The sequence below is a fragment of the Mizuhopecten yessoensis genome, unplaced genomic scaffold, assembly GCF_002113885.1.
Source record: "Mizuhopecten yessoensis strain PY_sf001 unplaced genomic scaffold, ASM211388v2 scaffold10871, whole genome shotgun sequence".
NCBI lineage: Eukaryota > Metazoa > Mollusca > Bivalvia > Pectinida > Pectinidae > Mizuhopecten > Mizuhopecten yessoensis.
The window spans coordinates 126,461-152,128 of record NW_018408763.1 but is presented as its reverse complement, the minus strand read 5'-3'; the positions used below and the strand labels follow the sequence as shown (position 1 = coordinate 152,128).

The window sequence follows — 25,668 nt, the reverse complement described above, 5'->3', positions numbered from 1 at the left end:
AGCCAGTATGGTCTTTGTATCAGGAGGTAATGTACCAGAGAATGTGAGTATTGTTTGAGGACCAGCCAGATACATGTACTAAGCCAGTATGATCTTTATATCCGGAGGTAATGTATCAGAGAATGTGAGTATTGTTTTAGGACAAGCCAGATACATGTACAGCCAGTATGATCTTTGTATCAGAAGGTAATGTACCAGAGAATGTATGTCTTGTTTGAGGACCAGCCAGATACATGTAAAGCCAGTATGATCTTTGTCTCAGGAGGTAATGTATCAGAGAATGTATGTCTTGTTTGAGGAACAGCCAGGTACAAGTACAGCCAGTATGGTCTTTGTATCAGGAGGTAATGTACCAGGGAATGTAAGTCTTATTTGAGGACCAGCCAGATACATGTACAGCCAGTATCCAGATACATGTGCTAAGCCAGTATGATCTTTGTATCAGGAGGTAATGTACCAGAGAATGTAAGTCTTATTTGAGGACCAGCCAGATACATGTACAGCCAGTATCCAGATACATGTACTAAGCCAGTATGATCTTTGTATCAGGAGGTAATGTCACATCAATCATGCTGCATTTGGATAAAATTGAGCTTATTCTGTGGTGCAGCATCCGTCCGTCATTAACTTTTTATCTGTTCTCGGAAGGGAACTCTCGTCCTTCCGTCTGAGAAATTTGTCCAGGACATATTTTCTATACTATTTTACCTGGAGTAACCAGATTTGGTGTACAAGGACTTCTACGGATGGCAGAGTGCAAGAAATATGTATTAGGATACTTTCCTAACAGTAGGTACATCCTGACATGTGTACTGTTTGTTAAAGAGGTAGACATAATTGTCGGTGGGAGACTATGGATTGCCTTGCAATCCTTTGCCTTGTTTTAAAGAATTTCTTCTGAATAACCAAAAGGCCCAGGCTGATGACATTCGGCCAGGAACATGTTCAGATCAGAAACTTTGAAGAATTGCTGTACTGAATGACCTTCACCTATATTCCAGGTCATAGGGGTCAGATATGTTGAACACTTTCAAACAATTTCTGAATAACCAAAAAGCATTGGGTAGTGACACTTTGCCAGTAGCATGCTCAGATGATGAGCTATCAAGTTTGTTCATGTGGATGATCTTAACCCACTTTAATTTCAAGGTCACATATTGCCAAATGTGTATTAACATTTATTTCAATAAACGAAAGATCTAGGTTGGTGATATTTTGGCAAGTTACATGCTGAGATGAAGGACTTTATAGTCCGTTCAGCTTTATGACCTTGTCAGACATTCAAGGTCATAGGGGTCAAATATGTTTAAATCTTTTAACATGTTCTTTTGAATGACTTACAGTCTTAAATTGAAGTCCACTTTAAGGCTACAAGTGAGAGATTAATACCAGGTGACTGAGCTCTGTGTGAACTCTGATATATAGTTTTTGTTATAATAATTAATAGTTCAGTATCAACAAAAACGTAAACTTAACACCTTACTACATTTTCTATTTCAGGTGAAAAGTCCTTCGCTAACAGATAAAAAATGGCAAACCAAGCCAACGTAAGTATATATATCATATACGTATTATCTTGTTAGGCGCTAAAGGGAGAGTGTATTATTTGTTTACCTCTGTAAAAGTGTGACCTAATAGGGGAACTAGAGGTAAATCAATGAAATCCCTTACCTTCCATATATATTTAGGGGTTTTATCCCTACCCTATAACCAAATATACAATTTCTAGACATGAACAAAAGAAAACACGCTACCAGGATTTGCCCAGAGGTCCAGACCAACCCCTGGAGACTACCTCCCTGGGACATAACATTGAATCTCATGTTCTAGGTGTCTTACTCACCAAGTCAGATTTAGTTCTTCTTGCAACTTGTATTTCTTGTACCCCTTTGATAAACCTGTATGGTACTCCGCAGGTTTTAAATTGAAAATAAAATACCAGGTGAGCTATTAAGGCCCCTAGGCCTCTTGTTCTGAAATGAATTGTATATATCATTAAACACAATTTTTTTTATAATTGCAGCGGCAGAAAAACATCCTTAAGTACCACACCCAAATGGTTATAACACTAAGTGATATGTTTTCACTTCAATCTAGCAAATGGCATTCTATTTGCTCTCAAGTTGAAATGATGAAATATGTCACGACCAGAGATATGGGTGATGTAAAGAGCATGCAGGATCTGTGTAAAGCCTTGATGGAGAGTGGAACTATTGATTATGGGGAGTACAGTGATTTACGTGAGATCCTTGTTACTTGTAATGTGGAGGCAGGGAAAATAATTGATGATTATACAGAGAAAATTCGCCAGGAAAGAGAAGGTAATGTTTTTTGTTCATTAAATTCAATGACATATTAAAGGGACATCACGTGAAGAGCCATATTTTATTTCACCTGACTAGGCAGTAAACACAAGTGGTGTGAGCGAGATGAAACGGTTTCCAAAGGGGACCCCAGAGAGGGGCCGTTAGGCAACTGCAACTTCTTACTGCACTATGAAACCAAGTAATATGATTTCTAAGTCCGTATCCAAACTTATTGAACAGTAATTATTCAGAATTTAAATTTATTTAGCTTTAAACATATATTTGTTGCCAATAAAATTGAACAAGGGATGGGGCACAAGTTTTTACAATTTATCACAGCCTTCTCCCGTCATACATTTACAATTAAATGTCAACAATGATAATAGGCATAAACATAAAGTAGATTATAAATATATATTGAATTTAGTACCGGAATGTGACCAGTACAGATGGTACGGGGCTAAACACCTTCCCTCAAAGGAACATTCACGAGACGAATATCCCTTTTCAAATATTTATATAAAGTGCATATATGCAATGACAAACTACATGCGAATAAAAAAGGAAACGTTTGTGAACTTATTTATTACATTATACAACTCAATGTCTTTGGCCAATTTTTTTTCTAGACCATGCATATAAATTTATGTATCCTCTCTTCCACTTTCACTGTCTCCATACGCTAACACTTAGTAAGTCATATTAGCCATCACACACAATAAACTGTATGGCAAAACCATGACGTGTACATGTAGAATATGTGTCAATAAGAAACGTGTTGAGATACTTGATAATTATATTTTTTTCAATACCGTACAGAGATTATAGCATACTTGTAAATGGACCTTTTTATGTTGAGACAACTTTTCTTTAATCAGTTCCTTTTGTCCGAAACAGAAGCTGTAGTTATCGGCAGCACGCACCATTTTTACAGCGTAATCAAATATGTTTTCCCCTGTTTTCAATACGTATTTCGATTCTATCTGAAGTCGAAAATTAATTCTTTATAGAGAAAAAGGTTGTTACATGATCATACATTCTAAGTCAACATCATATGAAAACATGAACTTTTGAAAAATTACGATTTAAAAAAAAGGAAAAAACGCGATCCTATTTACTAGAAGTAGGTTCTCCTTCCTCAGTTATTAGGGCCCCGTATAAATTACGATTTAAAAAAAAAAGAAAAAATGCGATCCTATTTACTAGAAGTAGGTTCTCCTTCCTCAGTTATTAGGGCCCAGTATCGGAGATACGGGTGCCCTATAGTAATCACTCTGTCTGTCTTTCCGTCCACAAATTTTGTTCCTGGCTGATAACTTTGGTATTTATTGACCGATGGACATGAAACTTGGTCAAGATGTTCAGTTCACAAAAATACACATTAAGGTAAAAAGTCAAGGTCAAAGGTCAAGGTCATTAGGTTCAAATGTCAAGGTCAAATTTTGCATCTTTTCACTGATGAACATTTTGTTATGACACGATGGAGAAAAGTTGATCAGAATTAAACAAGGTGTCAACCTGACCAAATGTCAAGGTCATTGGGTCAAAGGTCAAGGTTAAATTTTGTATCTTTTCACTGGTGAACATTTTGGTAGGACACTTTGAAGCAATGTTGCTCAGAATTAAACAAGGAGTCAATTGACCAAAGGTCAATGTCACTGGGTCAAAGGTAAAGGCGTTATGCAGCAATGTTGGTCAGAATTAAGCATGGAGTCAATTGTCCATAGGTCAAGGTCACTGTGTCAATGGTCACAGTCAAATTTTGTATCTTTTCCCTGATGAACATTTTGTTATGACTTTATGAAGCAAAGTTGGTCGGAATTTAACAAAAAGTCAACTGACTTAAAGTCAAGGTCGCTCGGTCAAAGGTCAAGCTAAAATTTAATATTTTTTTGCTGGTGAGTATATCATTATGACACTTTGAAGCAATGTTGTGGGAATTAAACAACGCGTCATTCTTGATGATTATGGGGGATATATTGCCACAAGACGGGGCCCTTACTGACCTGTCAGTGTTCTAGGTTATCCTGGTCCGTCATTTTGACATTTTTTTTAGTCTAGCTGCGATAACGTTTTACTGATCCCGGAATTATTATAAATTATGTAAATCTCATTTGACCCCGAGTACCGTCAGAGGATCAGAGAACAGAATACGCCGTGGCCATCACACCAGTTATCCCTTGGAGGGCCTCATGGCAAAATCAAACTAACCAGTCACTTATCCCTTCCTTTCGCATAAACCACTGTATAATTAAAAAAACACAAAGTAAACTCTCTCCGATACATGCCCATGAACATATTAAACTAAGTTCATCTGTGTTCAAACTCACACAATGATACTAGCGAGGTTAATAGTTTTAGATATTTATTCATAACATAAACAGCGCTAGCATTTCTGTCTATTTCATTTCAGCTCAACCGGCTATCCGGAAGAATACATGCACCGTACTAACTAAAAAAGAAAAAGTTACTTCAGCGTGATGCCCCTTTAAGGGATACTGTCTTGAAATGAACATAATATTTAATACATGTGTAGGTGATACATGTGTAGGTGATATGTGTAGGTGATACATGTGTCGGTGATATGTGTAGGTGATACATGTGTGGGTGATACATGTGTAGGTGATACATGTTTAGGTGATACATGTGTAGGTGATACATGGGTAGGTGATACATGTGTAGGTGCTACGTGTAGGTGATACATGTGTCGGTGATATATGTGTAGGTGATACATGTTTAGGTGATACATGTGTAGGTGATACATGGGTAGGTGATACATGTGTAGGTGCTACGTGTAGGTGATACATGTGTCGGTGATATATGTGTAGGTGATACATGTTTAGGTGATACATGTGTAGGTGATACATGTTTAGGTGATACATGTGTAGGTGATACATGTGTAGCTGATACATGTGTAAGTGATACATGTGTAGGTGTAACATGTGAATGTGATACATGTGTAGGTGATACATGTGTAGGTAATATGTGTAGGTGATACATGTGTAGGTAATATGTGTAGGTGATACATGTGTAGGTGATATATGTGTAGGTGATACATGTTTAGGTGATACATGTGTAGGTGATACATGGGTAGGTGATACATGTGTAGGTGCTACGTGTAGGTGATACATGTGTCGGTGATATATGTGTAGGTGATACATGTGTAAGTGACACATGTGTAGGTGATACATGTGTAAGTGATACAGGTGTAAGTGTTACATGTGTAGACGATACATGTGTAGGTGATATATGTGTAGGTGATACATGTTTAGGTGATACATGTGTAGGTGATACATGTGTAGCTGATACATGTGTAAGTGATACATGTGTAAATGATACATGTGTAGGTGTAACATGTGAATGTGATACATGTGTAGGTGATACATGTGTAAGTGTTACATGAGTAAGTGTTACATGTGTAGACGACATATGTGTAAGTGATACATGTGTATGTGATACATGTGTAGGTGATACATGTGTAAGTAATACATGTGTAGGTGTAACATGTGTAGGTGATACATGTGTAGGTGAAACATGTGTAGGTGGTACATGTGTAGGTGATACATGGGTAGGTGATACATGTGTAGGTGCTACGTGTAGGTGATACATGTGTAGGTGATATGTTTAAGTGATACATGTGTAGGTGATATGTGTAGGTGATACATGTGTTGGTGATATGTGTAGGTGATACATGTGTCGGTGATATGTGTAGGTGATACATGTGTGGGTGATACATGTGTAGGTGATACATGTGTAAGGGTTACATGTGTAAGTGTTACATGTGTAGACGACATATCTGTAAGTGATACATGTGTAGGTGATACATGTGTAGCTGATACATGTGTAAGTGATACATGTGTAGGTGGTACATGTGTAGGTGATACATGTGTAAGTAATACATGTGTTGATGATACATGTGTAAGTGATACATGTGTAAATGATACATGTGTAGGTGTAACATGTGAATGTGATACATGTGTAGGTGATACATGTGTAGGTAATATGTGTAGGTGATACATGTGTAGGTAATATGTGTAGGTGATACATGTGTAGGTAATATGTGTAGGTGATACATGTGTAGGTGATACAGGTGTAGGTGTTACATGTGTAAGTGATACATGTGATATATGTGTAGGTGATACATGTGTAGGTAATATGTGTAGGTGATACATGTGTAGGTGAAACATGTGAATGTGATACATGTGTAGGTGATACATGTGTAGCTGATACATGTGTAAGTGATACATGTGTAAATGATACATGTGTAGGTGTAACATGTGAAGAAGATACATGTGTAGGTGATACATGTGTAAGTAATACATGTGTTGATGATACATGTGTAGGTGATACATGTGTAAGTGATACATGTGTAGGTGATACATGTGTAAGTGATACAGGTGTAAGTGTTACATGTGTAGACGATACATGTGTAGGTGATATATGTGTAAGTGATACAGGTGTGAATGATACAAGTGTAGGTGTTGCAGGTGTAAGTAATACATGTGTAAGTGATACATGTGTAGGTGATACAGGTGTAGGTGTTACATGTGTAAGTGATACATGTACATGTGTAGGTGTTACATGTTCTGTATCCAATTTAAACATGGATTTAAAATGTTCGTTTTAGAATAATCAGTAGTCAGTATTAGTACATATATACAAACCTATAAACTGTTAATGCTTTAATTAAGAATTATAGAGGATGTTATCAGGTAGATCTTCCACCTATGTTGATTACATGACATCATTGTTCTTTTACCTACAGGACAACCAGAAGCCAAGCGACCGAGGACAGACGAAGGTGTAGGACAACAACAGTCCACAGGTTTGTTCTGTTCAGTAATGTTTAATATCCATACATTACGGCTATACAGACTTCAATCCTTAACAGATTTTTATAAAAGTTTATAAAAGGATGAAGTTTGAGAATATCTTTGATGAGTACGTACTTAAAATTATAGATCCCAAGGTCAATGCCAAGGTCACTGTTAGTATTTATAGGTAAACCACAGGGGCAAGGAAGTATTCATGTCTGATAGACATTTCCTAGTATAACGACCACACATGTGTAGGTACAGTTTTATGTTTAGATAATACATGTGTAGGTAAAGTTTTATGTTTAGATAATACCTGTGGGTGTGATATATATGTAGATAATATACAGACAAACATAGGAGTAGTATCAATCTCCAACCATAAAGTTATGTTATTTCACATAGATGTGTATAATTATAGAAGTCTGAATTATCTGTAAATACAGTTACTCACCAAAACCAGACATTATACAGTCTCCATTATATCATACTAAACAAAGAAAACCGAGGATGAGGTGTACATATAAACTATATAATTGTTTATAATTATAGAAGTCTGAATTATCTGTAAATACAGTTACTCACCAAAACCAGACATTATACAGTCTCCATTATATCATACTGAACAAAGAAAGCCGAGGATGAGGTGTACATATAAACTATATAATTGTTTATAATTATAGAAGTCTGAATTATCTGTAAATACAGTTACTCACCAAAACCAGACATTATACAGTCTCCATTATATCATACTGAACAAAGAAAGCCGAGGATGAGGTGTACATATAAACTATATAATTGTTTATAATTATAGAAGTCTGAATTATCTGTAAATACAGTTACTCACCAAAACCAGACATTATACAGTCTCCATTATATCATACTGAACAAAGAAAGCTGAGGATGAGGTGTACATATAAACTATATAATTGTTTATAATTATAGAAGTCTGAATTATCTGTAAATACAGTTACTCACCAAAACCAGACATTATACAGTCTCCATTATATCATACTGAACAAAGAAAGCCGAGGATGAGGTGTACATATAAACTATATAATTGTTTATAATTATAGAAGTCTGAATTATCTGTAAATACAGTTACTCACCAAAACCAGACATTATACAGTCTCCATTATATCATACTGAACAAAGAAAGCTGAGGATGAGGTGTACATATAAACTATATAATTGTTTATAATTATAGAAGTCTGAATTATCTGTAAATACAGTTACTCACCAAAACCAGACATTATACAGTCTCCATTATATCATACTGAACAAAGAAAGCTGAGGATGAGGTGTACATATAAACTATATAATTGTTTATAATTATAGAAGTCTGAATTATCTGTAAATACAGTTACTCACCAAAACCAGACATTATACAGTCTCCATTATATCATACTGAACAAAGAAAGCTGAGGATGAGGTGTACATATAAACTATATAATTGTTTATAATTATAGAAGTCTGAATTATCTGTAAATACAGTTACTCACCAAAACCAGACATTATACAGTCTCCATTATATCATACTGAACAAAGAAAGCTGAGGATGAGGTGTACATATAAACTATATAATTGTTTATAATTATAGAACTCTGAATTATCTGTAGTTAACGTCACTCACAAAAACCAGACATTATACAGTCTCCATTATATCATACTGAACAAAGAAAGCCAAGGATAAGGTGTTCATATAAACTACTGTAAATGCAAACTTAATCACATAATATTGTTTAATTTATATTTGGAACAATGTTGTATCAAAATGTATTTGACCTTTGTGAGTATGTGTATTATTTTAAATGTGAGTCTGTCTACTTAATAAACAGAAGACTATCCACGCTGTTGTGATGATTATTTAGAGTCAATGCTGATGAATGATATTGACAATATAAGCGATTCATTGAATTAATTTTGTATGCCCCTCAGGGAGCATATAGTGCTGCCCATGTCTGTCCTGTCAATTTAGATACTATAGAAACTTCATTCTTTGACAGATTTTGATCAAATTTTATACAGATTTCAAGTATAAGGATTCAGGATTCCAAAGTCAAGGCCAAGGTCATCATTATTCCATTATAGCCTTTGGCTGAGGTCGATACCTGGATTTATTGACCCGAGAAAAGATTTATTGACCTCGGACGCAGTCCTCGGTCAATATATCTTTTCTCGGGTCGATAAATCCAGGCATTGACCGAAGTTAAAGGCTACGATTGTTTTATTATTTTACAAAACAATAATGTAAGCAATCTGAAAAAAAAACACAACAAAAAAGCTTCGGAAGTGGGAAGGTGCATTGTTTGGAGACACATCATAATTCTATTTTTAGCTCACCTGCCCGAAAGGCAAGTGAGCATATGCCATGGTGCGGCGTCCGTCATCCGTCCGGCTGCCGTTCGTCGTCCGTCTGTCCGGCGTCAACCTTTTACTTTAAACAACTTCTTTTCAGTAACCAAAAGACCTAGGATGATGATATTTGGCCAGTAGCATGCTGGGATCAAGGGCTACCAAGTTTGTTGAAATAAATGACCTTGACCCACTTTCAAGGTCACTGGGGTCAGATACCTTAAAATCTTCTAACAACTTCTCCTCAATAACCAAAAGGCCCAGAGTACTGATATTGAGCCTGTAGCATGCTGGGATGAAGGGCTACCAAGTTTGTTCAAATGAATGACATTGACCCACTTTCAAGGTCACTGGGGTCAGATACCTTAAAATCTTCTAATAACTTCTCCTCAATAACCAAAAGGCCCAGAGTACTGATATTGAGCCTGTAGCATGCTGGGATGAAGGGCTACCAAGTTTGTTCAAATGAATGACATTGACCCACTTTCAAGGTCACAGGGGTCAGATGTCTTAAAATATTCAAACAACTTCTGCTCAATAACCAAAAGGGCCACTGTACTGATATTGGGCCTGTAGCATGCTGGGATGAAGGACTGCCAAGTTTGTTCAAATGAATGACCTTGACCAACTTTCAAGGTCACAGGGGTCAAATGTCTTTAAATCTTCAAACGACTTCTTAAAACCGAAAGACCCAGGGTACTGAAATTGGGCCTGTAGCATGCTGGGATGAAGGACTACCAAGTTAGTTCAAATGAATGACCTTGATCCACTTTCAACCTAATTTCCTTGTTTGACAATCAAGGTCACAGGCATCATATGTTTAAATCTTTTAATAGGTTCTTATTAAATCTTATGATTGCAAGTGTGAGATTAATACCAGGTGAGCGATGCAGGCCCATTGGCCTCTTGTTAGAAACACCCAGTCCTTCAACAAAAATCATGCACTCCAAGTCAATATCTGTTTTTATCGGTTGACACCTGATGCACTCCTGGCCAATCACTTGTCGGGAATAATACGAAAAAAATTAATAATGCCATATATAGAAATTATCAACCAATTCAGTGTCATCAGTCTACCAACAATTGTAACTTACTGATGGAATTTGATCAAAATTTATACAAAGGTCAGACATCTTTGTGTTTCAGGTTTCGAAGTCCAATGTCACTGTTGCTATTTATAGAAAGTCATCAAACTATTCAGTGTCATCACTCTAGCTACTTCATTTCTTAGCAGATTTTAATCCAGAGTTTATACAGATTTCAAGTATGAGAATGCCTCGGATGAGTTCCTGTTACAAAGGTCACTGCATGTTGTTATTCATAGAATTATTTTCTCTGTATTTCTCCATTTATCAACATGAAATATATGATAATACCTTGAATGCATACATATTTCAGGGTGTCAAGACCATAGTTGTTGTAACTATTTATAGACATTATCAAACACAGAAACTGGCATCAGGGTCATTCATGTCTTACATATATTTTCTAGTATACTAATTCAGATGTAATGTAAATCTCTTTATTTTACAGAGTTCAGTCCCAAGATAACAGTCTTGATAGGTGAGTTTTATCAGCTGAAGTAAACATGGAATGGTAAAAAATATAGTATGAACATGTTTTTGTATTTGGTTTATTACCCTCTTGTTTATTAGTCCCCCACCGGTTCCAGGGGGGGGGGGGGGGGGAAANCTTGTCTGTCCTTCCGTCCGAGTTTGTCCGAGACATATCTTATATACTATTTCACCTGGAGTAACTAGATTTAGGGAACAAGGACATCTTGGGATGGCGGAGTGCACAGCGCAAGAAGAAGGTCACTATGACCTCACTGTGACCCATGCTTTGACCTTTGGCCTTAACTTTTGAAAAAGTTTGTCCAGGGCATATCTTCTGTACTATTTCAGTTGGAGTAATCAGATTTGTTGTATAAAGACATTTTGGGATGACGGGAGTGCAGTGTGCAAGACTTAGGTCACTCTGACCTATGACTTAACCTTTGACCTTCACTTTTGAAAAAGTTTGTCTGGGGTATATCTTTTATTTTCCAATTTTACCAATTCAATTTATTACCAAATGCACATTGCATATAGGCATATATTCTGTACTATTTTACCTGGTGTATCCATATTTTGTGTACAAGGTCATCTTGGGATGGGGGAGTGCAAGAAGTAGGTCACTATGACCTCACTGTGACCTATGCTTCCTGACATAAGTGTACTTTTTGGTAAATATAAAAATCATTACCAACGGGAGACTATGGACTGCCTTGTAATATTTTGACTTGCTTTTTAAATATTTGTCTGTCAATTCATTGCTACTACAAACACCTAAGACCTCATGTCTGAGCATCATTTGAATAATATAATCATCATACTTCAGGTGTATTTTATTGATAGTATGACGACACTGGGTTTCCTGAAACTCATTTCCATCAGTCATCAATCTTTCTTTTTTAAATTATATTTGAGCCTCTTCTTCTCAAGAACCTCAAGGCAATTACAACCAAATTTGGTGTACGTGTCCAGAAATGATGTTGATTCTGATTGGGAATAAAAGGGGCCTGCATCTTCAGAGGAAAAAAAGGGGTAAAATTTGAGTCATCTAAAATTTCTTTTAATAATGAACCAGCAGTCTGATGATTTTGATTTTGTGATAATTTGATAATTGTGTAGCTATAATCATCTACCTTATAGAAGTGGTTTAATAGAGAACATTGATATAGTGCAGACGGAAACACTGGGAGGGGTTTGGGGGACCATGGTGATAGCTAGCAGGCAGACTGATATCTGGCTTACCTGGGGAGATTGACCTTTAAGGCCAGAGAGCTGTCACTGCTGCAGGGCTGGCCTGAGGTACACTCATGAGTAATGGGTGATAAGAGGAGACCAGTTTGGGGGTTCAGGGAGAAGAGGGAGTACAGACGTGTACAGAATTTCTATCTGGATTGTGATCCTCTCAGGTGTTAATCTGACTATGAAGGGAACATTGTGATATAATGTACAAACTGTAAATAAACATGTAAATAGAACTTTGATGTTGGATTATATGTTGTGGAAGCCGGTCACGTTATAATATTTATTATTCAGCACTGTTAGTAAATGGACTACAAAGTTGAAGGAGTTTGGTGATATTTAGCCAAAAACTTACTTGCATGAAATTCTACAATGTTTTAGAAAAAAATGACTGACTTTTATTCAAGGTCACAGTGATTAAATCTGTTGAAACATTCAGATGACTTCTTCTGTAACACCAAGAAGCTTAGAGTCATAATAAATGCCAGTAGTTGTTGGCTGAAAGGTTTTGGAAAAGAAACAACCTTGACCAGGTCACTCAGATCATGCAAATTTGTTGAAACACTCCTATACCACTCTGATGAAAATACCAAAACTCTTTTGGACTGTAGTAAACATTTATGTGAAATTTAGATAAAAATTAACAAATAATGGACAAACAACTCTGGTGATTGGTTTAAGCTGATTTTATATCTCTTTTGATTCTGTCTGTTTACAGAGAGAACCAAAGCCATGATTGAAGAAGATAAAAAGAGAACATTTATAGCCACCAAGGGTTTCCAGGATGCTAAAGAAAAGCTACACAAGAGTCAGGTTGTTGTCATCAAAGGGAACACTGGAGATGGTAAAACAACCACAGCCATTCGTCTCATTCTTGGGCTGATTGAGGAGCAGCGAGGCCGACAACCACTCGAACTTCATAACATTGAAGACCTGGATTCATTGCCTCCTAAATCAAAATTAATTACCTTTATTGATGATATCTTTGGAGAGAGAGTTGCGCATGAAAAAGATGTAGGAGAGTGGAACAAAAGGATTAAATCTGTTCTTCCAACATTATGTGGGGATAAACCTACCGAGGCAAATTTCCTTCTCATTACAATTCGAAATGAGGTTTTTAATTCTTTGAGAAGCCACTCTTTAGAAAATGTGTTTGTTGATTCTAACATCATTGATCTGAGCTCTAATAATTTCAAAATTAAAGAAGAAAAGCTGGAACTTTTAGAGTTATACAAACCTAAAAAGGGTGAGTTTTCATGGAAAGAAAATGAAAAAGAAGAAATTGTCAGATATGCCACAGGTATTGGTTTCCCACAATGCTGTAGGTTGTTCAGAGATATTCCTGAATTGCAGAAAGAAAGGTTTAATTTTTTTAAGAGGCCTTTTTATTTTTTGAATAGTGTCTTGTCAAAACTGGCAGAATGTAATGCCCTATTGTTTCTTTTCCTCAATGATGGGCATATTGAAGCAAAGGATCTTGATCCTAATGGTGAAAAGGTCAACAAAACATTGCTGGGAGAAGCATTTGATATTGATTTGAAGGATGTTGGGGAAGACATGTCGGCATGGAAGGATAAGCAAAAAATTGATTATGTGCGGAAAAGTTTAGACACTTTATCAGGATTTTTAGTGGTAAAGCAGCAAAACTGGTCTGGTGATGGTTTTGAGTACAGATTTGCTCACGACTCTATACGCGACACATTGGCACTTCTGTATGGACAAATCACACCGATTGGCTACATAAAGTATTGTCCAAGAGATTCGTTGAGTCTTTTCACAATATCGAAATCATCTCCGGACAGAATTATGTTATCACCTGATAATTATGAATACATGTTTGAACGTATATGCAAAGTATTCGAGACATCTAGGTTTGATCACTATTATGGTGTTAGTTTTCTAGATGTATGGACTGATAGACAGTTTATAGAAAGGTTTGTCAAGTGGTTAAATGATAAAAATATTGATCAAGTTGATGTGTTAAACAAAGCAAGCAGTTCTGGTGTGAATCCTTTTGTTTTATATCTTCTTTCTGAAGGTGTCAAACCTGACAAGGACACAGATTGGTTCTCATTGCTTACAGGATTTAGGTATGATGATGTGGATTTCCTGAAGAAAGTTTTTATATACATGAACGATGAGATGAAACTTGACTTGTTAAACAGAATATGTTCATGTGGTTTTGTCAAGTGTGTTTTGTATCTTCTGTCTCAGGGTGTAAAACCTGACGAGGACACAGATTGGTGGTCATTGTTTAAAAAAAGTTATGAGGATGATGTAGATATGGATGATGAAGATATGGATATTCTGAAGAATGATGATGAAGATATCAGTGTTCTAAAGAAAGTTGTTGTATACATGAATGATGAGATGAAACTTGACTTGTTAAACAAAGCATGTTCACATGGTTTTGAGGAGTTTGCTTTATATCTTCTGTCCCGGGGTGTCGAACCAGACAAGGACACAGATTGGTTCTCATTGATTGCAAAAGTTGTCAACATAGTTGGTGATATACAAGTAGATTTCGATATTCTGAAGGACGTTTCTAAATACATGAATGATGAGATGAAACTTGTCTTGTTGAATAAAGCATGTGTATATAGGCTTGGTGAGTTTGCTTTATATCTTCTGTCCCAGGGTGTTGAACCAGACAAGGACACAGATTGGTTGTTAATGATTACAAAAGTTGACAACATATATGATGATACACAAATAGATTTGGATATTCTGAAGGACGTTTTTATATACATGAATGATGATATGAAACTTGACTTGTTAAATGAAGCGTGTTCAAGTTATGATCGTCATTTTAGTCCATGTGGTCTTGTTGAGTGTGTTTTTTATCTTCTGTGTCAGGGTGTCAAACCTGACGAGGACGCAAATTTGATGTTTTTGATTGGGTGTAATGTGCATATTCTGAAGAATGTTTCGATACACATGAATGATGAGATGAAACTTTACGTGTTAAATGGAGCGTGTTGCTATTGTTTAGATGAATGTGTTAAATACCTTCTATCGGAGGATGAAGAATGTGAAGAGAACACCCCATTCTGTGTGGTGAAGACAGGAAATATTAATATGCTTAGAAATATTATCAGTGTTATAAATGATGAGATCAAACTTGTCTTGTTAAATGTTACATGTTACATAGGTTTAGAAGAATGTGCATTATATCTTTTATCCGAAGGTGGTAAACCTGACAAGGACACACCATTCTGTGTGGTGAGGGGGGGTAGTGTTAATGTGTTGTGTAAACTGCTGCAGTATGATGTCATTCCAACAGCGAGGGCAAACCAGTCAAAATCATCACATTATGTTTATAAGGTCCTATGTAAGGCGTGTAGGTATGAGAGAGAAGAGATGGTGACCATGCTGAGTAACACTTATCCAGAGTTGGTACATGATACTGATGTATGGGGACAAAGCCCACTGCTATTGACAGCAAGCATAGGAAACTGTGGTATATTTCACACAGTGGAGAGAGTTATACTTAAATCCTTATATAGAGTTGAGGATGAACGACACCAGTGTGAGTCAGTAGATGGTCGTGTGGTTCATAGGAACTGTGTGTGTGCTCAGTACATGTCTCAGTTAGTGGATCAATCCGGGGATACAATTTTGAATATGATTTGTAAAAGGGAGCACACAAAGCTTTGTGGATATAGTTGTGTGGGGGGACATGGGGACATTTTCAAATATTTGTGTCGGTCGTACCCAGCACTAACCACAGTTGTAGATCATTCTGGTTGTCACTTTCTACATCATATGGCTAAGTTTATATCAGATGTAAGCATGTTCACCGAGTGTGAAACTCTGGTAAAACAATACCTAGAGTCAACAGGACGCATGTATGACGTCACAACAATACTTGACAATAAAGGGAGAACAGTGTTACATGTGAGTTGTGTGTGGGGACACAAGGAGCTTTGTGTGTATTTGTGTGAGTCGTACCCAGCACTAACCACAGTTGTAGATAAGGATGGCAGAACCGTGTTACATGTGAGTTGTGAGGGGGGACACATAGAGATTTGTAAATATTTGTGTCAGTCATACCCAGCACTAACCAGAGTTGTAGATAAGGATGAGAAAACTGTGTTACATGTGAGTTGTGAGAGGCGACACAGAGAGTTTTGTAAATATTTGTTTAAGTCATATCCAGCACTAACCACCACAGTTGTAGATAAGGATGAGAAAACTGTGTTACATGTGAGTGGTGAGACGGGACGCAGAGAGATTTGTAAATATTTGTGTCAGTTGTGCCCAGATCTTACTACAGCTGTAGATAAGGACGGCTGGCATTGTCTACATTATATAGCTAGGAATACGTCTAATGTCAACATGTTCACCGAATGTGAAATTTATATAAAACATTACCTAGAATCCTTAGGATTGAAATATGATGTCAAAACCATTCTTAACAATAGTGGGCAATCTGTTTTGGATTTGATGAAATACCATCGGAATATGTCCATCCCGAATATGTATGATAACCCTTTGTATGACCATCTTCTACAATTGTTTGGTAAATGACAAAGTACGAGCTTGTGACAAAGTTGGATACAGTAAGTGATCTCTGTTCTACTACACTGGTTTTTCCTATACACAGTTACCTCCCCTTAACTTCAGTTTGGATAAAACTGTAGAACAGTTATATATAAGGCCAGGACACATCTGTTAACCAGGTATCTTAACCAGTTAGAGTGATAGTATAATAATCTGAAGTCTAGGGTTCGAATCCCGGTTTAGCCCCACTGAAGTTTAACCTATATGCAGTAACCTCCCCTTAACTTCGGTTTGGATATTACTGTACATCAGTTGGGCCAGGACACGCCCATTGACCAGCTATATCAGTCAGTTTGTATAACAATCCAAAGTCCAGAGTTGGAATCCCAGTTTAGCCCCACTGTAGTTTTACATCTATAAAGTAACCTCCCCTTAACTTCGGTTTGGATAATACTGCACAAGAGTTGGGCCAGGACACGCCCATTGACCAGCTAGATGAACAGAAGTGGGACAGAATTACACAGGTTTAAGTGAACCGTTTAGTTGAGCGTTCGTCTCGAGTTGAGGAGGTGGGCGGGACTGTCCAGGATTGAATCTGTTGTTAATGATCACATCCATAGTGTAACGATGAACAGAAGTGGGACAGAATTACACAGGTGTAAGTGAACCGTTTAGTAGAGTGTTCGTCTAGAGTTGATGAGGTCCGGGGCTTGAATCTGTTGTTAATGATCACATCCATAGTGTAACGATGAACAGAAGTGGGACAGAATTACACAGGTGTAAGTGAACCATTTAGTAGAGCGTTCGTCTAGAGTTCAGGACGTCCCGGCTTTGAATCCCGGTCTGGCTGTTGATTTCTCTCTCCTGTTACATATGTATATGTGATGTACCAGTGAATGGGACTGACTTATGAACTGTCTTTTACTCACCGAAACTCACCGATGTCGACGTCATACCATTAGTCTTCGACTACTATTGACGCTTCTACTATTGTTACTGGTACGTATTCCCGGTCTGCACCTCCCGCTCTGTAGCATGCGGGGCTGAATTTTCCTGGGTGATGTTTCCACGCACGGTTCAGTCTTGATTTGAATGAATTTAATGATGGAGCGTTTATTACGGTGGAGTCTAAATTGTTCCACGGTTTTGTCACTCGGTTGGAGAAGGCATTTCCTCTTAGTTTAGTCCTAAATCTTTTCTTGAAAAGTTTTTTGTTGTGTCCTCTGGTGTTGTGTACATTCTGTCCGGCCACGAAAGTTGTGAATTTATCCATGTTGGCATCTACAATTCCATTGCATATTTTGTAAAGGTTTACCATGCCTGCTCTTTCCCGTCTGTACTCTAAGGAAAGTATTCCTAAAACTCGCAGACGCTCCTCATAGTTTAGGTGTTTGAGATGTGGCAACAACCTGGTGGCACAACGTTGAACATTTTCCAGAGTCTTTCGGTCCTTTTTGTACATTGGAAACCAGACTGATGTGCAGTACTCAAAGTGAGGTCTTACTAGAGACTTGCATAGATTTGCAAAAATGTCCTCGTCCATGTAGGTAAAAGATTTAAATATTAATCCCACCATTATGTTGGCCTTCTTCGCTTGCGTGTTGACATGGCCGGTAAATTTCAAATTATTATTGAAATCAATCCCCAAGTCCTTTTCGTGCTCCTTCTTTTGAACTACTGTTGTGTTGTCGTTTCCCGTTAAGGTATAACTTTGGTCCGATACAGATTGCCCAAGCTTGATGTTCATATATTTGCACTTTTCTAAATTCAGTTTCATTTGCCAAGTCACAGTCCAGTGGCTTATGTTATTGAGATCATCCTGCATGGAGTCAATGCACTCGGGTGATGTTATATCACCGAAAATTTTGGCTTCGTCAGCAAACAGTTTAGCTATATTGTTTGTCACATCCGGTAGATCGTTGACGTATATTAAAAACAATATCGGTCCCAGAACGCTACCCTGAGGCACTCCACTCGTAACCGAAATTGATTTAGATGCCTTGCCATTGATCACTACTTGCTGTTCCATGTCATGGAGGAAATCACATATCCAAATTCCGATACTACCGTCAATCCCATATCCCTTGACCTTTTCAAGCAGCCTTCTGTGAGGAACTGTATCAAAGGCCTTACTAAAGTCTAGGTACACTACATCAACCTCATTCCGGTTGTCCAGAGATTCCGTCCAACTTTCCATAATTTCTAGCAGTTGAAGGTTACATGAACGTTTGCTCCTAAAACCATACTGGTGATCCGAGAACAGTTTGTTACTAGTCCTGTGTTCGACCTCTCTGTTCCTGATAATTCTCTGAAGTGATTTTCCAAATACAGATGATAGACTGATTGGACGATAGTTGCCACTATCTTGTTTCCTACCTTTTTTGTAGATTGGTGTTATATTGGCTTTTGTTCCAATCGTGTGGTAATACTCCTTCCTCCAGTGATTTGTAGGAACTTTATATTTTAAAGTCCATAACACTGTGCTAGGAGTGGAATATCAAATATCTTCGTTGCTATAGTGATTCTGTAGAATTTTGTTATTAGCATGTCTTTCTATGTACATATTTTAAATGTAACAAGCATGTCTGTCTATGTACATATTTTAAATGTAACAAGCATGTCTGTCTATGTACACATTTTATATGTAACAATCATGTCTGTCTATGTACATATTTTATATGTAACAAGCATGTCTGTCTATGTACATATTTTATATGAAACAATCATGTCTGTCTATGTACATATTTTATATGTAACAAGCATGTCTCTCTGTGTACATATTTTATTTGTAACATGCATCTCTCTCTATGTACATATTTTATATGAAAATGACGGTGAATTATTACATAGATATGTAGTGACGTTACTTAACGATATGAGACGTTTCTGTAACATGTATATTATGATGTTGTGTAGTCACTGTGTACATGTGTATGGGCCAGTGTACGTGTGTATAGGCCTGTGTACGTGTGTATAGCCCAGTGTACGTGTGTATAGGCCAGTGTACATGTGTATAGGCCAGTGTATGTGTGTATAGACCAGTGTATATGTGTATAGGCCAGTGTACGTGTGTATAGACCAGTGTACGTGTGTATAGGCCAGTGAACATGTGTATAGGACAGTGTACGTGTGTATAGGCCTGTGTACGTGTGTATAGGCCAGTGTATGTGTGTATAGGCCAGTGTACGTAGGTATAGACCAGTGTACGTAGGTATAGACCAGTGTACGTGTGTATAGGCCAGTGAACATGTGTATAGGACAGTGTACGTGTGTATAGGCCTGTGCACGTGTGTATAGGCCAGTGTATGTGTGTATAGGCCAGTGTACATGCGTATAGGCCTGTGTACGTGTGTATAGGCCCGTGTACGTGTGTATAGGCCAGGGTACGTGTGTATAGGCCAGTGTACGTGTGTATAGGCCAGTGTATGTGTGTATAGTCCAGTGTACGTGTGTATAGGCCAGTGTATATGTGTATAGGCCAGTGTACGTGTGTATAGGCCAGTGTACGTGTGTATTGGCCAATTTACGTGTGTATAGGCCAGTGTACATGTGTATAGGCCAGTGTATGTGTGTATAGACCAGTGTATATGTGTATAGGCCAGTGTACGTGTGTATAGGCCAGCGTACATGTGTATAGGCCAGTGTACGTGTGTATAGACCAGTGTACATGTGTATAGGCCAGTGTACGTATGTTTAGACCAGTGTATGTGTGTATAGGCCAGTGTATGTTTGTATAGGCCAGTGTACGTGTGTATAGGCCAGTGTGTGTGTGTATAGGCCAGTTTACGTGTGTATAGGCCAGTGTACATGTGTATAGGCCAGTGTATGTGTGTATAGGCCGGTGTACGTGTGTATAGGCCAGTGTACGTGTGTATATGCCAGTGTATGTTTGTATAGGCCAGTGTACATGTGTATAGGCCAGTGTACGTAGGTTTAGACCAGTGTATGTGTGTATAGGCCAGTGTATGTGTGTATAGGCCAGTGTATGTGTGTATAGGCCAGTGTACGTGTGAATAGGCCGGTGTATGTGTGTATAGGCCAGTGTACGTGTGTATAGGCCAGTGTACGTGTGTATAGGCCTGTGTACAAGTGTATAGGCCAGTGTACGTGTGTATAGGCCAGTGTATGTATGTATAGGCCGGTGTACGTGTGTATAGGCCGATGTACGTGTGTATAGGCCAGTGTACGTGTGTATAGGCCAGTGTTTATACTGCTGTAAATGTATCAGATATTTTGTGTATGTTTCTCAGGTACTTTATAGGTTTCCTCTCTACTGGTAAACAATTTTGTCCCCTGGATGTTATTTAATTGGTCAATTTTTTTAATTATGACGTAATGTATAGGCAACGTAATGCAAGACTTTGCATCCTGGTGTGATGTAATGATACAACGAAATTGTTCCCCGTAATGCATCAAGGTAAACATGGTTTTCTAGATGTTAAATGAGTGTTATGGGAGAAAAAAGATCCCAAAAGTCCTAATGGCTCTTTGTCAGGTTTAAATAACTCTGGTTGGTTAATTTTCAAATTGTAAAAGATTCTTGGTAAGTCTTGTGTCTATATAAAATTTGTAAATTAACTGACCTAAGATAGATAGATATAAATTGAACCATCAGCCTTTGGGGACCCTATATATATATATATGTATAGATAGCCACTTTGTACTTGCTAATGTACTCAAGAGGCACTATACTAGCAAAGAAATTATACTGTATAGCGGATCAGGACTTGGTCTTTCTTCTTTTATGCACTATATAAAAGTAAATAACAGAAATGCTATTCAAAATAAAACTTTTCAAGAAACTATTTACCAGGTAAATAGTCAGTTGAGCTATTTACCGGGAATGAGCTATTTAACCTGCATTCATGTTAGCGGAATGTTTGTCTTCGTTCATTCTGATTGGACATTGCGTTTGTCATGTTCCTTTGGAACATCTCTACTTCAATATTTGTTAGTATAATAAAACAGCTATCATATGGCTTAGCCTCAGGGAAATAGTTAATGTCTCGGGGGACAATAAAAGTGCTATTTACCTCACACCCATACAATAACTATACCAGTAGATAAACTGTATATATACTTGTGTGTATCATAAACTATTACCAGTAGATAAACTATATATTAACTTGTGTAAATCATAAACTATTACCAGAAGATAAACTGTATACTTACTTGTGTATATTATAAACTATTACCAGTAGATAAACTGTATATTTACTTGTGTATATCATAAACTTTTACCAGTAGATAAACTGTATATATACTTGTGTAAATCATAAACTGTTACCAGAAGACATGTCTGTATATTTACTTGTGTGTATCATAAACTATTACCAGTAGATAAACTGTATATTTACTTGTGTATATCATAAATTATTACCAGTAGATAAACTGTATATTTACTTGTGTATATCATAAACTATTACCAGTAGATAAACTGTATATTTACTTGTGTATATCATAAACTATTACCAGTAGATAAACTGTATATTTACTTGTGTATATCATAAACTATTACCAGTAGATAAACTGTATATTAACTTGTGTATATCATAAACTATTACCAGTAGATAAACTGTATATATACCTTTGTAAATCATACACTGTTACCAGTAGATATGTCTGTATATTTACTTGTGTGTATCATAAACTATTACCAGTAGATAAACTGTATATTTACTTGTGTATATCATAAACTATTACCAGTAGATAAACTGTATATATACCTTTGTAAATCATACACTGTTACCAGTAGATATGTCTGTATATTTACTTGTGTGTATCATAAACTATTACCAGTAGATAAACTGTATATTTACTTGTGTATATCATAAACTATTACCAGTAGATAAACTGTATATATACCTTTGTAAATCATACACTGTTACCCGTAGACATGTCTGTATATTTACTTGTGTTTATCATAAACTATTACCAGTAGATAAACTGTATATTTACTTGTGTATATCATAAATTATTACCAGTAGATAAACTGTATATATACTTGTGTATATCATAAACTATTACCAGTAGATAAACCGTATATATGCTTGTGTATTTCATAAACTATTACCAGTAGATAAACTGTATATATACTTGTGTATATCATAAACTATTTCCAGTAGATAAACTACGGTTACTTAACCATGTCCTTTATTCTGTATCATTACCATTGTTGGCTTAATTTTAATTTGTTATAAAATAGAAATGTAAATACAGGATTTAAAAAGCCAAAGTGCAAGTATCCTTACAGGAATTGTATATAACCAGAATGCAAAGGGAGATAACTACAATGGAGTTACTTCCCTTCGTTCATTGATTAACATTCATAAAGTGTAATATTGTTGGGTTTTACTTCATGTGGGCCCTAAATTGATTAATGAAAATATTTTGATATAAAGTTACATCAATGTACATTTTTTTTCGTCAAATATTATCTTTGTCATGACTGTGTTGAGTTCACACTATGTATGGTGTGTGTAATATGTTGTACATACATGACCAAGAGTGTTTAACATTATCATTACATCTGATACATATAATTTACGTTCTAGGATGGTAATTAAGGTCATTCTGCATCCTTACAAGTTAGAATTTAGACACCATAGACAATAGGTCTATGTAATATGGACTTTTCATTGACCTACTATATTTTACAATAGGTCTAGGAATATTGATGTTTTATAGACCTACTGAAGTTTGACAATAGGTCTATGTAATGTTGATTTCTTATAGACTACTGAAGTTTGACAATAGGTCTATGTAATATTGATTTCTTATAGACAACTGAAGTTTGACAATAGGTCTATATAATATTGAATTCTTATAATCTACTGCAATTTTACAATGAGTTTATGTAATATTGATTTCTTATAGACCTACTGAAGTTTGGTGATAGGTCTATGTTATATTGATTTCTTACAGACTACTTAAGTTTGACGATAAGTCTATGTAATATTGATTTGTTATAGACCTACTGAAGTTTGGTGATAAGTCTATGTAATATTGATTTCTTATAGACTACTGAAGTTTGACGATAAGTCTATTTAATATTGATTTCTTATAGACCTACTGAAGTTTGGTGATAGGTCTATGCAATATTGATTTGTTATAGACCTACTGAAGTTTGTTGATAAGTCTATGTAATATTGATTTCTTATAGACCACTGAAGTTTGACGATAAGTCTATGTAATATTGATTTCTTATAGACCTACTGAAGTTTGGTGATAAGTCTATGTAATATTGATTTCTTATAGACCTACTGAAGTTTGGTGATAGGTCTATGTTATATTGATTTCTTACAGACTACTTAAGTTTGACGATAAGTCTATGCAATATTGATTTGTTATAGACCTACTGAAGTTTGGTGATAAGTCTATGTAATATTGATTTCTTACAGACTACTGAAGTTTGACGATAAGTCTATGTAATATTGATTTCTTATAGACTACGTATACTGAAGTTTGACGATAAGTCTATGTTATATTGATTTCTTATAGACTACTGAAGTTTGACGATAAGTCTATGTAATATTGATTTCTTATAGTTACAATGGCACTTGATTTGCCGAGTATCCTGTCCCTGTGCTAAAACGCAGTGAAAAATTAAGTTCCTTCAAATGTGTTGATAGCGAAGTTATAATCTGTGTAAATTCAATTTAAGATTAAGCAATAAGGTATAATGAAAATCACTTTGAGAAAAGACATTTTCCCAAAAGTTGATTTTGGTAGACTTTTCATATTAAAAATTTAAGTAGATCAGTCAATCGAAGAACAAAGAATTTAGATGTGGATATCTGTCATTTGTAAACCTTGAATATAAATGTGGATATCCGTCATTTGTAAACCTAGAATATAAATGTGGATATCAGTCATTTGTAAACCTAGAATATAAATGTGGATATCCGTCATTTGTAAACCTAGAATATAAATGTGGATATCAGTCATTTGTAAACCTAGAAATCAAATTTGGATATCAGTCACTTGTAAACCTAGAATATAAATGTGGATATCAGTCAATTGTAAACCTAGAATTCAAATGTGGATATCAGTCATTTGTAAACCTAGAATTCAAATGTGGATATCAGTCATTTGTAAACCTAGAATTCAAATGTGGATATCCATCATTTGAAGAACCTAGAATTTAAAGGTGGACATCCAGCATTTGTAAACCTAGAATTCAAATGTGGATATCTGTCATTTGTAAACCTAGAATTCAAATGTGGATATCTGTCATTTGAAGAACCTAGAATTTAAATTTGGATATACATCATTTTAAGAACCTAGAATTCAAATTTGGATATCCATCATTTGAAGAACTTAGTATTTAAATGTGGATATCAGTCATTTTAAAAAGTACAATTAAAATGTGGATATCAGTCATTTGAAGAATATGAAATTCATTATGATGTAATTAGCTCAGTGTTACATCATATATTGAGTGAGCTCTACGCTGTACTTAACCATTAACTGACTGTAGTGGTGTAAGTAACGGAGAATGCTGCTACAAATATGTGTGTTACGGTGAACATATACATATTTTAGCAGTAATCATATTAAACAAATCTTATGTTAGCAATTTGTGCGCCTTAAGTATTGCGCTTAATCATAATTGTTCCAATTAGAATTATTTATATATTTTTTTCTTATTATTACCCACAATTTAAGGGTGTGCCAATTTTTCAATGCCCTAATATTTTCAAATTTTATTGGTGCAATTGATTATGCTGTATTTAACATATTTACAGTTTGAACCATATAAAGAATTAAATGTAAACTCAAATTATTCTATTGGATTATTTGATTTTTTTAGTTCATCAATAAATGTTGATAAACATCTGAAATGTGATTTTATGAAGTTATTTTTACATGTTAAATGGAAGGCTCGATTGAGAAAAT

General features: G+C 36.1%; 2 protein-coding genes across 4 annotated transcripts in view; one reads left to right on the top strand and one right to left on the bottom strand.

The window, feature by feature from the left end:
* LOC110463178 overlaps positions 1-16,801 on the top strand; it is a 26,176-nt gene extending 9,375 nt beyond the window's left edge. For 2 of the 3 annotated variants that reach the window (XM_021517561.1, XM_021517562.1), the window contains exons 3-7: positions 1,501-1,547; positions 2,024-2,321; positions 7,072-7,131; positions 11,009-11,038; positions 12,986-16,801. In XM_021517561.1, the coding sequence (XP_021373236.1) occupies positions 1,530-1,547; positions 2,024-2,321; positions 7,072-7,131; positions 11,009-11,038; positions 12,986-16,797 (4,218 nt within the window). In that variant the 5' untranslated portion in view covers positions 1,501-1,529 and the 3' untranslated portion in view covers positions 16,798-16,801. Of the gene's footprint in view, positions 1-525; positions 553-1,500; positions 1,548-2,023; positions 2,322-7,071; positions 7,132-11,008; positions 11,039-12,985 lie in introns of those variants that run through there. The other variant, XM_021517563.1, reaches the window with a different exon arrangement.
* The window catches only part of LOC110463181, a 494,021-nt gene that overhangs the window by 416,426 nt on the left and 51,927 nt on the right, over positions 1-25,668 (bottom strand). The window lies entirely within an intron of this gene.